General features: G+C 44.4%; 2 protein-coding genes across 11 annotated transcripts in view; one reads left to right on the top strand and one right to left on the bottom strand.

Annotated features, from left to right (window-relative positions):
- Window positions 1-30: 30 nt before the first annotated feature.
- Window positions 31-4,114, bottom strand: LOC133753513 (sperm acrosome-associated protein 5-like). Of its 3 annotated transcripts, none has more exons than XM_062184196.1 (5): window positions 3,822-4,114; window positions 2,341-2,427; window positions 1,765-1,923; window positions 262-340; window positions 31-157 (listed from the first exon to the last, which is right to left on the bottom strand). In XM_062184196.1, the coding sequence occupies exons 2-5, from the start codon at window positions 2,393-2,395 to the stop codon at window positions 58-60; spliced, it is 393 nt and encodes a 130-aa protein (XP_062040180.1). In that variant the 5' UTR covers window positions 2,396-2,427; window positions 3,822-4,114; the 3' UTR covers window positions 31-57. The 3 variants fall into 3 exon arrangements, with proteins under 3 accessions (XP_062040180.1, XP_062040179.1, XP_062040178.1); XM_062184195.1 differs by having other exon boundaries at window positions 3,814-4,114; XM_062184194.1 differs by lacking the exon at window positions 3,822-4,114 and having other exon boundaries at window positions 2,341-2,485.
- Window positions 4,115-4,364: 250 nt separating this feature from the next.
- The window catches only part of LOC133753420 (zinc finger protein 182), a 53,217-nt gene continuing 44,541 nt past the window's right edge, over window positions 4,365-13,040 (top strand). For 5 of the 8 annotated variants that reach the window (XM_062184032.1, XM_062184035.1, XM_062184038.1 and 2 more), the window contains exons 1-3: window positions 4,371-4,479; window positions 4,711-4,884; window positions 5,688-5,746. Coding sequence is in view for 2 of the 8 variants with exons in the window: in XM_062184036.1 (XP_062040020.1) it covers window positions 5,732-5,746 (15 nt within the window). In the remaining 6 variants the exon portion in view is untranslated. Of the gene's footprint in view, window positions 4,485-4,710; window positions 4,885-5,687; window positions 5,747-13,040 lie in introns of all 8 variants that reach the window. The other 3 variants (XM_062184033.1, XM_062184037.1, XM_062184034.1) reach the window with 3 other exon arrangements.

The following is a 13,040-nucleotide window of genomic DNA, read 5'->3' on the forward strand; positions in this document are numbered from 1 at the left end:
AATCCACAAAAGAATAAAGAGAAAGGAAAAGAGAATCTCTATTCCTGGTAGTTTGAGTCATGGATGCATTTTCCTTGAGTCAGTCTTTAAATGCACATCACACCCCTTGATCCATTCAGATAAATCATGGCCAGAACAGTGCTGGGTCCAGGAATCCCTGGGAAATGAATGGAGAGAGGGAGGATGAAGTGGACAGGTTGGTAGGGTGGCAGTAGGACTACCCCTGGCTGCCTGGTGACCAGGCCATCCTTATGAACTTACCAGGCACTCATACTGTTCTGTGTGGATACAACCCGCTTGGCACACATGATGTCATCTAGAATGTGGCGGTTGAGTAGATCTAAAGGGAAGAGAAGGGCATGGTGATCTGGTGCACTGGGGACAGGATGAAAATGTAGGAAGGATCCATGGTTTTGAGTTTTCTTGAATAATCTCAACTATACTTTGGCCAATTGTGGATAACCTCGACTGTCTTGTGAGCTGATTATGAATCACCTCAACTGCTGTGTTGGCTGATTCTGTACAAAGTTAACTCATGCTGACTGGTCTTGTTTGCCTTTGACTTTGAATGACCTCAACCACCATATTGACTGATCCGGGACCATCTCAAGCTCAACACTGGCCAGTTTTGGCTTGCTGCAGCTGTCATTATGTCTGTTTGCAAATGATCTCAACTGTAATGCTGGCTGGTGTGACATCACCTCACCCACCATGTTGTCTGATTGGAAAGCTACTTAACTGCCATGTTGATCAGTGCTGATAACTTCAAACACAATGCTGTCCTGGATAAACTCAACTTCTATTTTGACTGGTAATTAATGACCTCAATCTCCATGTTGGCTAGTCTTGTTTAGTCTCAACCATCAACTGCTATGTTGGTCAGACCAGACTGGTATTTAATCGCCATTTTGCTATTTATTTATGATTTCAACCACCTTGATGACCAGTCCTGGAGAATCTCAATTTCCATGTTGATTGGCTCAGGACCTCAATTTCCATTTTTGCTAACCCTGGACTACTTCCATTTCTATGTTGAAACTTAACTACCTTAACTAGCTTGTTTAACCACTTTAGCTAGTCTTGAAAAGAACCTAGTATTTATGTAATCCTGTCTTAGAGAACTTCAACCTCTACGGTGGCCAGTCCTGGACAACCTCACCCTTCATTCTGTCCATTCCTGGGGGACCTCTTCTGTCATGTTGGCAGGACTTAGGCACCACCAACGTCCATTTGGGCTGACCCCAAATAACCCCAGTCTCCATTTTGGCCTGTCTTGGACAACCTCTTCTACAATTTTGGACATCCCTGAACAACTTCACCTGATACTCTGTTTTGTCTTCAACAACACCACACTATTGTTTGGAATGTTCTATCATTTCTGCAATGAGGTAGTTTGTTTCTGTTCCTACAGCCAGACATCTACTTCTTTCCTCATAGCTTGGACAAACTCCACCCCAAATCGGACAATCTCTCCTTCTATTCCACATGGAGCTGAGTTTCCTGTTCCCTGGGTCTCAGAAAACTGCATTTTCCATTCTGTGTGAGATTTTGGACCTTTGAGTTCTCCTGTCCTTTACAACCTCTCGGTGTAATCTGGGTAAGGCTGCAGGATGGTATCTCTAACAGCCCAGACAACTTTCCTGTTTTCCCCATAATATTTTTTTATCTCTTGTGGAAGGAAATGATGGCTTAGACAACCTTGTTCTCTGTATGTGGAGGAGTGGGGACAAGCAAGTTTTCAGTGTGTCCCTAGTGCTGCCTTACCACGACATTCCATGTGGCAGAGGTTCTCGGTGGGTGTGATGCCGTTGTTACACCACCAGGCAGAATTCAGCTGGAAAATCCCATATTCACTGCTACCATCAGGATTGTGGTCCACGAAAGAGGTGTCATAACCACTCTCGTAGTGTGCCATGCACAGCCCTGGGCAAGAAGAAGAGAGGTAAGAGATAGGATTAGGGTCTAGGAATAGGAGATGCTAGGATGAGGGGAATGAGGATGGGGATGATTAGCATCTCAGCTGTGAGGGTGATGATCTTGGTTTGGTGGTAGTGTTTATGTTGGTGATTCTGGCGAGGTATTAGGGATGGGCATGGTGATGGTATTCATTATAGTATTAGCAGTGATGCTATAGATGATGGCGATGGTGTTGTTGGAGATGGAGGTAATGATTGTCAAGGCAAGAATGGTGCTAACTAGAGTGAAAACACTCACTATAGGGAGTTCCTGAGAGGGCCATGCCCTGGCCCAGAGAGGATAAATGACAAGGTAGGGGGGCTGGGGCTGGGGATAGTCAGTGGCGTGGGGTGTGGGTAGGGCCTGGGGTAATGGGAATCTCACAGTCTCCAATGCTGTAGCCCCTGTAGCCATCGAGGCCTGCTTTCTGCAGCTTCATTGCCAGCTCACAGCGTTCATAGATCTTGGCATCTACAGTAGAAATCATCAGTGTGGCCAAGGTTAACACCACAAAGCTCCAGGCCTGCATTATGATACTCACAAGCCTCCTTAACTGTCTCCTTGGCCAGACTCACCCTACAGTGTTCAAAGTTAGGGACGTTCTAGAACTCTGGGCTCTATGAGCCCTATTCTAAGTGATGGATTCTGGAACACAGAGGTCTGGACACCTTACAACTTTCCAGTGTCAGCTCTGTGAGAGACCAACAGACACACACAAGGAAATAAAAAGATGCTGACATATATACATAGATGGAAGGAGACAGAAACAGGAAGAAACCCAGAAGTGTCAAAGAGATATGGGAGAGAGGGGCTAGGGACACATAAAGGACAGATAGTAATCATGCCCTACCACTCAGTTACATCTGTTCCCAATGACTCTGCCCCTCATTGCCTGCATTCCCCTTATATGCTGAGTGCTCAGTGCTGTCCACTACATTATGCATACTGCCACCTCTGGTTCCTCCTGCTCTACAAAATATGACCACTGTGGCCTTGCCCTCGCCTCCTCATTACTTTCATTTTTCATCTTCTTAGTTCATTTGTGCTGCTATAACAGAATACTTGGAGCTGGGAAATTTATAAATAATGCAAGCATTTAATTTTAGTAAGAATCATAATCAACACTTACATAGCACCTGCTATGTGCCAGCCATTGTTCTAAATCTTTCACAATTATCAACTCCCTTGTTATGGCTGTTTTAATGACATGTGGGCTCTGTCATCCTTACTTTATAGGTAAGGAAACTTTGCACAGAGAAGGTTAGTTGTGCCCTAAATTACACAGCTGGTAGGTTAGGGGTTTGAATTCAGGATGTCTCCATCATATTTGTTTGGGTCTGTTTTCTTCTTTGCTATATTCCTAAGTATCTAAGATACTACCTGGCACAAAGGAGGTGCTTAATCAAATCCCTGTAGAGGTCATATTTTAGTGGGGACAAGACAGACAATAAACAAATGAGTTAAATATGCGTGTATTTTAACATTAATATATAATTCTAGTTTGCTTCATATTAGTCCTTTTAAAATATCCCTCTCGTGAACCAATGGCAAAAAGGAAGACCTTTCTCTCTCTCTCTCTCTCTCACTATCCACTCTGCCTGTCAAAATAAATAAATAAATAAATAAATAATAGAAAATTGCCCATCTCTATATATGGATCTGGGCTAGTAGGAAAAAAAAATATGATCCCTCTCGTGGCTTCCCATGTGGCCAGAATGAAATATGAGCTCTCTTTCTGGCAGAGGTGACCCTACAGCACCTGGCTCCCGCCCACACTTCTACAACCCAATACACTGATATTGTCTCATCTTTGCCCATCTAGAGAAAGCAACATGGCAGTCACTACTTAACACCCACCTCCTTACCGCCGGTGTGTGTTCCACTTCGTCGTTTATTTATTCTTTAGCTTCTTTGCAAACCGACTTAACGTCCTTCAAACGTTAGAAGGTAAATTCCCAGCCCTAGCCACAGGATGGAGCCCTGGCCCTTCCCAACCTCCTAGCCTTTGCACACACAGCAATTCTGCCATGCATCCCGTCTTTTCATTCAATTACACTTGCAACCCCATTGCTGCTTTCCAAGTTCAAGACTCGAAATTCCCGCTTGCTACACTCTTTTCCTTCATTGGGCATTTTCGCTCCCCGCTCCACTATTCCAAGAGAAGTGGAAGTCGGAAGTCTTAGAAACGCTGGTTTCTGGAGAGCAAAGTGAAAACCTGCTTAGCACGGTCGCCCTCTAGCGGCAGAAACAGAATAGTTACCATCATTTCGGCTCCCAACAGTGACGTCACTGGCGCGGACATCTTTTCTCTGCGCTTGCGCCGTGGCCCCGTCACCTTCGCGGCCCCATGTTGACTATTGGCGGACGCGGCCTCAAAGGCACTACTGAGCGTGCGCAGAACCGGCCGCCGCTGCATTTTTATCGGCGGTGCTGGACTAGGTCTAGAAGCGGAAGTGCTTGTCTGGGCCAGTTCTTGTAACGGTCTTCTCAGCAGCGAGCAGAAAAATCTGTTCTCGAGAAAGAGTGAGGTTGAAGGGGCAAGTCTTGGGGGCTGTGGGCTGAGTGATGGGGAGTTTTGTGGGTTGGGTGAACGGGGGTGTGTGAGGGTCATTGATGTGGGGGTTTGAGGGTTGAGCAATTGGGGGCCCAAGAGGTTAGTGCATGAGAGTCTGGGGACCGTTGCTGGACAAAGTTATGGCGCAAATCAGGAATGGGTAGGACTCATGGAGTTTTGACTTTCACACATTTTTCCAGCCCCGTGACCTGCACAAAGGGTCCACGCGCATCCCCGAGACCCCTCTTTAGATGAGCCCCGCCTCTCCCTCTGCCCCTCTGCCCCTCTTCCCCGGGCTGAAGCCTGGATTAGGGGCGTCCTGTGAATGTTCCAGCTGAAGTCAATCCGATCCTGGGCCAGACGGCCCCAGTGAGGTGAGGAGAAGGAAGAAGAGGCACCTGACCACGGGCCTTGCCCAGAGTTTGGGGCCAGGAGGGGTGGGCGGTGCCTGTTAGTAGGCGGTAGGGGGATAGCCTCATTGAGACGACAGTTTTAATGTTCCCTATTTTGGCGTCTAATAAGTAACACTTGAGTTATAGATTAATTAGAAAATGGAAGGGAACTGATTAAAATGTCCATTCTTAGACTTTAAAAAAAATGTGTATGGGGTATGCCTTTTAAAACATTTAGCATATCGTTTTAAAATGGATTCTTGAGGTTTTATGACCTTTGAAGTTTAATTCAGCTTAATATTTTTCTATAATATTTTAAAACTTTTCGTTGAAATACATGGACAACAAAAGTACATGGATGAGTGCATGGTTCCATGTAACATCTTTAAGAGCTGTATAACATTTTATTCCTTATGTTTCTTTATTAATCCCTCATTGTGGATCATACGGGATCGTTTAAGTTTTTGCATTATTGAAATCAATGCTAGATGAGGGTGTTTACAGAGAAATTATACGTCGTGATAAATTATTAAAAGAAGTCACTAGAAGCACAATTTCTGGGTTAGTACTATATACACAGTATGTATATCCTTGTGTTTTCAATATTCACACGAGGAAAAACAGTAATGAATTCACGGGTGGTTGTTAACACCATGTGGTTGCCCAAACTTTCACAGAGCAGCCTCGTGGCCAGCTGGTGCGAGGGGGATTCTAGGCAGGTGATTCTAGGCACTGAAAGCCTGATGGGTCTACTTATGTATTCTATTCTTCTTCACTTGTTTCAGCTCAGCCTTCACACATCTCTGACTTCTCCCAAGAAGAGCAGGAAATGGCGAAACCCCAGGTAAGTGTGTCGTCTTTCTGTTACTGTGGATGTGATGAGATACATAAGAATCAGTATGTGAAAGAGGAAATTATTTGTAATGAAGGATTAGGGTCAGGGAAAATGCAATCAAGGCTAAGTTAGAGTATGAATGCATGGAGGACTTAAGATGTAATAGGGATTCAGGCCGTGTCCGGATAAACCCATCATAGGTAGCAAATGTTGGAAGTTGAAAATGCATTGAATATTCCTAACCTACTGCATGCTGCAGCTTAGCAACATAGCACACTGTAGAGCATTGGTGGTTTCCCTTTGCCCAGCATCACGAGAAAGGATCATACTGCATATTGGTATCCTGGGAAAAGAACCACATTCAAAAGTGAAAGTATGGTTTCTACTGAATGTATGTTACTTCTGCACTGCCATAAAGGTTAACAATTTTAAGTTGGACTGTTGTGAGTTGGGGACCATCTGATTAATGTTGAGCTGCTGGTTTCTCTGTGAACCTTCTGATAGCCAAGGGAAATGCAGCAAGTGCCTTGACTTAGTGTACTCATAAGGGGAGAGTCCAGCAAATTCTCTGGGGAGGTTAAGGTTTCCTGGAATTGCACTTCAAGGCTGTGTGTGGGGTCTTCAGGTGGCTGGTGGAATTGTTTTCAACCACAGCCTAGTGACAAATGCAAAACCTGGTTTCCTGCAGGTATATCCTACAGCATTCCTCAGTGAGCTGGAGACATCATGTTAAAATGTAATTTGGGAATGAAATCTCTTAGGGACCCTCCCTCCTGTCTTCCAAATAATTTTTTTGTCAAACTTTTCATTTTTACATAATTTTCTCAGTTGGACTTTCAGTTCTCTTTTGGCCAACAGACAGTTCTGCAGATACCCACAGCATACCATCTTTTTTCTTTCCCTTCAAACGTTTTATTAAATTTACATACAGTAAAATTGATTTTGTTCTTGTGTTAGTAAGTATTAACACATGTAGATGGGTGTAACTAATCTACAGGGTAGTTTTACCACCCTAAAAACTCCTTATGGTACCGTTTTGCAATCATATCCTCCCACACCTGTAGCCCGAGGCAACCACAGATCGGTTCTGTGTTGCCATAGCTTTGTCTTTTCAAGAATGTCATATAAGTGGGGTTTCTTTTAAAATCGAACTTTTCTGTTTGGGTTGATTGACTTACATGCAATTGTAAGAATAATACACAGAGATTCTGTATACCTTTTCCACAGTTTCCCCCAGTGATAACATCTTGCATAACTAGAGAAGAGTGTCACAGTCGGGATATTGGCATTGAGATGGCCAAGCACAGACTAACTGCATCATCCCAAGGATCTCTCAGGTTGGCCTTTGATGGCCACATTCACTGTCTTTACTCTGTCCTGCCCATTGCTAGACTCCTAGAAACTACTAATCTGTTTACCTTTTTGGGAAATTTTGTCATTTCAAGACTAATCTGGGGTGGGTGTTTGGTGGGACAGTTAAGACACTGCTCGGGATACCCACACCCCAAGTCCTTGTGCCTGTGTTCAAATCCTAGCTCGACTTTCCATCCAGCTTGCTGCTAATGCACACCCTGGGAGGCAGCAGATGACGGCTCAAGTAGCTGGGTCCCTGCCATCCGTGTGGGAGACCCACATTGAGTTCTGTGCTCCTGACTTTGGCCTGGTCCAGCTCTGGCTATTATGGGTATTCAGGGAGTCAACCAGTAGATAGAAGATCTCTGTCTCTCCCTCTCTTCTTTTCCTCCATTCAAAGAAATAAAAATTAATAAAAATTTTAAAGAAAGTAATCTCAATGGATTCATACAGCATGTAGCTTTTAGATTCTGGATTCTTTTTTTTTTTCTATTCTGCACAGTTCCCTGGAGATTAAACCCAGTTGTGTATGATAACAGGTTGTTCTTTTAAAAACAAAACAAAAAGATTGGGGTGGCACCGTGGCACAGCAGGTAAAGCTGCCATCTGCAGCACAGGCATCCCATATGGGTGCTGGTTCGAGTCCTGATTGTTCTACTTCTGATCCAGCTCCCTGCTAATGTGCCTGGGAAAGCAGCAGAGGATGGCCCAAGTGCTTGGACCCCTGCACCCACCTGGGAGACTTGAAAGAAGCTCCTGGCTTTGGCATGGCCGTTGCGGCCATTTAGTGAGTGAACCAGCAGATGGAAGATCGATACCCCCCTCCCCCAATTCTGGCTTACAGCAAATAAAATAAATCTTTAAAATAAATTTATTTATTTGAAAGGCAGAGCGACAGGGAGAGACAGAGGGATTTTCCATCTCTGATTCACTCCCCAAATGGCTACAATTGCCAGGTCTGAGTCAGGCCAAAACCATGAACTTGGAACTCCATTCAGGTCTCCCACATGGGTGGCCGGGGTATAAGCACTTGGGCCTTCTTCTTCAGGTTTTCCATGCACATTAGCAGGGAGCTGGATCAGAAGTGGAGTAGCTAGGACTTGAACCAGTGCTCATGGGATGCTGGTGTTGCAGGTGGTAAGTTAACTCACTGCACCACAACACAGGCCCCAGAAAATCCAAAATTTGAAACACTCTGAAATCCAAAACTTCTTGCGTGGAGTGGTGGCATTTGTGAGTTGAAAAAAAAAAATTCCAGGTTTTGAATTTTCAGATTGGGGTACTCAACCTGTAGTGAGTTTTGAGATTTCTTTTATATATTCTTTTCTTTTAAGATTGATTGATTGATTTGAAAGTCGAAGTTACACAGACAGAGAAGGAGAGGCAGAGAGAGGTCTCCCATCTGATGGTTCACTCCCCAATTGGCTACAACAGTTGGAGCTGCACGAATCTGAAGCCAGGAGCTTCTTTCGGGTCTCCCACAGGGGTGCAGGGACCCAAGGACTTGGGCCATCTTCCACTGCTTTCCCAGGCCATAGCAGAGAGCTGGATCAGAAGTGGAGCAGCCGGGACTCGAACTGGCACACTTATGGGATGCCTGCACTGCAGGCAGCGGCTTTACCCGCTACGCCACAGCGCTGGCCCCTATATGTTCTTAATACAAGTCCTTTTCGGATACATGATTTGTAAATATTTTCTCCAAATATTTTATCTGTCCTTTTTTTCCTCTTAACAGTGTTGTTTACATCAGAGCAAGAATTTTTAATTTTTAAATGTCCTATTTATAAATCATTTACTTATGGACTCGTGCTTTTGGTGTCATGTCTAAGAACTCTGCCTCATCACCCTAGGCCATGAAGATTTTTTTATTCCGTAATTTTTATAGTTTCAAGTTTTACGTTTAGATCTGTGATCCATTTTGCATTAATTTTTATATAAGGTGTGAGGATTAGGTCAGGATTTGCCATTTTGCATATAGATTTCTAATTGTTCTAATTGTTGAAAGGCCCATGTTTCTTCTGTTGAACTGCTTTTGTAACTTCATAAAAAATCAGTTGGCCGTATTTGTGGGGGCTGTTTTTGGACCCTGGCTTGTTTGTTTGTTTTAGATTTATTTATTTATATGAAAGGCAGAATGACAAGAGACGGCAGTGACAGATCTTTCATCTGTTGGTTCACATCCCAAATACCCGCAATAGCTAGGGCTGGGCCAAGCTGAAGCCAGGAGCCTGGAACTCCATCTGCATCGTCCATGTGAATGGCACGGACCCAAGTACTTGAGCCATCATCTGCTGTTTCCCAGGGTGCACATTAGTAGAAACCTGAAGTCAGAAAAGCAGAGCTGGGACTTGAACCCAGGCACTCCAGTATAGGATGTGGGTTGATTCACATTCAATTGTAAAAAGAATATGTCCCAAGTGGCCTCTTAACTGCTGTGTCAAATGACTGCCCCTGTTTTTTTTTAATGAATATTGACAAATCATAATTGTATATATTTATGTATTACAAAGTGATGCTATGATGTATGTGTACTATCTAGAGTGGTTAGGCCATGCTAATTGGCATACCCATCACCTCAAATACTTACCATTCATTCCTCCTGTCTTACAGGAACTTAATATCCTTTGACCAACATCCCCACATTTTCCAAACAACCCCCCCCCCCATCTCCAGCCTCTGGTGATCACACCATTCTAATCTCTCACTTCTTTTTTTTTTTAATATATATTTTTTATTTTTTATTTTTTTATTTTTGACAGGCAGAGTGGACAGTGAGAGAGAGACAGAGAGAAAGGTTTTCCTTTTGCCGTTGGTTCACCCTCCAATGGCCGCCGCGGCTGGCGCGCTGCGGCCGGTGCACCGCGCTGATCCGATGGCAGGAGCCAGGTGCTTCTCCTGGTCTCCCATGGGGTGCAGGGCCCAAGCACTTGGGCCATCCTCCACTGCAGTCCCTGGCCACAGCAGAGAGCTGGCCTGGAAGAGGGGCAACCGGGACAGGATCGGTGCCCCGACTGGGACTAGAACCCGGTGTGCCGGCGCCGCAAGGCGGAGGATTAGCCTAGTGAGCCGCGGTGCCGGCTCTAATCTCTCACTTCTATGAGTTCAGTTGACCCCCTATTTTATTTTTATTAAAAATTAAATTATTAGAGAATGAGAGAGCAAGATAGTGAGAGAGGCAAGGAGGGGGGGATACAGCCATCTCCAGCATTGGGGTAAAGGGAGGGACAAAGTTGGAAGCTGGGAACCCAGGCCAGGTCTCCCGTGTTGGTGCCAATAACCCCACCACCTGAGCCATCACTGCGGCCTCCCAGGGTATGCATTGGCAGGAAGCTGGAATCAGGAGTTGGGGCCAGATAGGCGACCTAGGCAGTCTGACGTGGGCTGCAGGTGCCCTAACTGCATCTTGATTGCTAGGGTAAATGCCCACTCCTATTTTATTTTTCTACTTCTCTTTTTTTAGCAATTAAAAGCATCTGCATTTTTATGGGGGACAATACAGTATTTCAACACATGTATACAGTGTAAACTGACCAAATTAGACAATTAGCTTTCTATTTCTTTGTCTTTTCTTTATGTTTGTAACCCTATATGGATTTCTAATTCTTCTAGCTGCTGTTTTCTGGTTCTTCTGGTATTAAGAGGAGCCAGGAACTCCATCCGAGTCTCCCATGTGGGTGCAGCAGGTGCATTAGCCAGGAGCTGGATTGGAAGCCGAGCAGCTGGGAATCAAACTGGCTCCCATAGGGATGCCAGCGCTGCAGGTGGCAGCTTTACATGCTATGCCATAGCACTGGCCCCTAAATTAAAAATTTTATAAAGGAAAATACCACTGACTGGGTGGCTTAAACAGCAGAAGTTTATTTTCTCACAGTTCTGGAAGCTTGAAGTCACAAGATCAAAGCACCAGCAGAGGGGCTGGTGCTGTGGCATAGCAGGTAAAGCCACTGCCTGCAGTGCAGGCATCCCACATGGGCGCTGGTTCTAGTCCTGGCTGTTCCACTTCCGATCCAGCTCTCTGCTGTGGCCTGGGAAAGCAGTAGAAGGTGGCCCAAGTCCTTGAGCCCCTGTACCTGCGTGGGAGACCCAGAAGAAGCTCCTGGCTTCAGATAGGCGCAGCTCCAGCCGTTGCGGCCAATTGGTGAGTGAACCAGCGGATGGAAGACATCTCTCCCTCTCTCTCCCTCCCTCTCCCTCCCTCTCCCTCCCTCTCCCTCCCTCTCTCTCTCTCCCTCTCTCTCTCTCCCTCTCTCTCTCTCCCTCTCTCTCCCTCCCTCCCTCTCTCTCCCTCCCTCTCTCTCCCTCTGCCTCTCTCTCTGCCTCTCTCTCTGCCTCTCCTTCTCTCTCTGTGTAACTCTGATTTTCAAGTAAATAAATAAATCTTAAAAAAAAAAAGCAAAACAAAGTGCCAGCAGGGTGGTTTCTGGTGAGACCTTTCTTTCTGGCTTGTTGGTGGCTGCCTTCTTGCTTTGTCCTTACATGGCCTTTCCTCTGTGCACACATGTGGGACAAAGAGGGAACTTTGATATCTCTTCCTCTTCTTACAAGAGGACATTAAACCTGAATTACTTTGTTAAAGGATCTCTCTCCAAATGCAATCACCGTGGAGATCAAGGCTTTAACATATGAATTAGGGGGCATAATTTGGTCTGTAAGGATGTGTTTTGTTAGATGTACATGTGCTTCATTTTTAAAAGATTTTATTTATTTGAGAGGCAGAGTTACAGACAGAAGGAGAGACAGAGACAAACGCCTTCCATCTTCTGGTTCACTCCCCAAATAGCTGCAGTGGCCAGAGCTGGGTCAATCTAAAGCCAGGAGCCAGGAGCTTCCTCTAGGTGTCCCACACGGGTGCAGGGGCCCAAGCACTTGGCCATCTTGTGCTGCTTTCCCAGGACATAAGCAGAGGGCTGGATTGGAAGAGGAGCATCCAGGACACGAACCAGTACCCATATGGGTTGCTGGTGCCTTAGACAGAGGATTAGCCCACTGAGCCACCTCACCAGCCCTACGTGCTTCATTTATAAGGCTGTTATGAGTGGTTTTGTTTTCAAAATGTAAGTTTCCAGTATTCATTGCCAGTATATGAGAATATTGCTAAGTTCACATATTAGTCATGGAGCTTATTTTGTAGATTCCTTGGGATTTTCTGTATAAACCAATTATATTGTTAATGAATTGACACAGATTTTTTCCTTTCCAATCAATATGCCTGTCTGCTTTCTTTATTATTACATTGGCAAATGTTTCCATTAGAATGTTGAGCCTTTAGAATGGTGAGAGCCTTGTTTTGGTTCTTAGGGGCTTAAATATCCAGACTTTCACCTTTCAGTTTGATGTTCTCTCTAGATATTTTGTAGATGCTGTTCTAGGTTCAGAAATTTCTCATCTTTTTCTAGTTTCCTGAGAATTTTTATCATGAACAACTGTTGAATTTGTCAAATGCCTTTTTTTTTGTATTAGCTGATAGGCTCAAATGGTAATTCTCTAAACTTGGTAGATTACATTGATTGAATTTCAAGTATAGGAATAGCCTTGCATTCCTGAAGTTAATCCTTTACTTGGTTATGGTGTATTGTTCTTTTGATATGTTTGTTGATTTGATTTGCTAATATTTTGGTGAGGACATTTGCTGTATTTATGAGGCATATGTCTTTAGTTTGCTTGTACTGCCTTTCATGTGTGGTTTTAGTATTCAGGTAATGGTTCATAAAATGAGTTTGAAAGTATTTCTTCTATCTTTTGGGTGATAGTGTGTAGAATTGGTATCATTTCTTCACTATCCTGTGCCTTCAGTTTTCTTTTTGGAGGAGGCTTTTGTCTCAACATTCAATTTCTTTCTTAGTTCTAGAACTATTCACGTTATGTCTTTCATCTTGGGTGAGTTTGGGCAATTTGTAATTTTTGAAGGATTGATCCAGTTCATCTAAGTTGTTGAATTTATGTATGCAAA

Source organism: Lepus europaeus, chromosome X (genome assembly GCF_033115175.1).
Source record: "Lepus europaeus isolate LE1 chromosome X, mLepTim1.pri, whole genome shotgun sequence".
NCBI lineage: Eukaryota > Metazoa > Chordata > Mammalia > Lagomorpha > Leporidae > Lepus > Lepus europaeus.

Excerpts from the sequence above, each read along its gene's own strand:
- LOC133753513 (XM_062184194.1), bottom strand. The coding sequence starts at position 2,485 with ATGCAGGCCTGGAGCTTTGTGGTGTTAACCTTGGCCACACTGATGATT. Across the intron at positions 1,924-2,340 it reads GGGCTACAGCATTGGAGACT|GGCTGTGCATGGCACACTAC; the intron begins GTGAGATTCCCA and ends CTTCTTGCCCAG. Across the intron at positions 341-1,764 it reads CTGCCACATGGAATGTCGTG|ATCTACTCAACCGCCACATT; the intron begins GTAAGGCAGCAC and ends TCTTCCCTTTAG.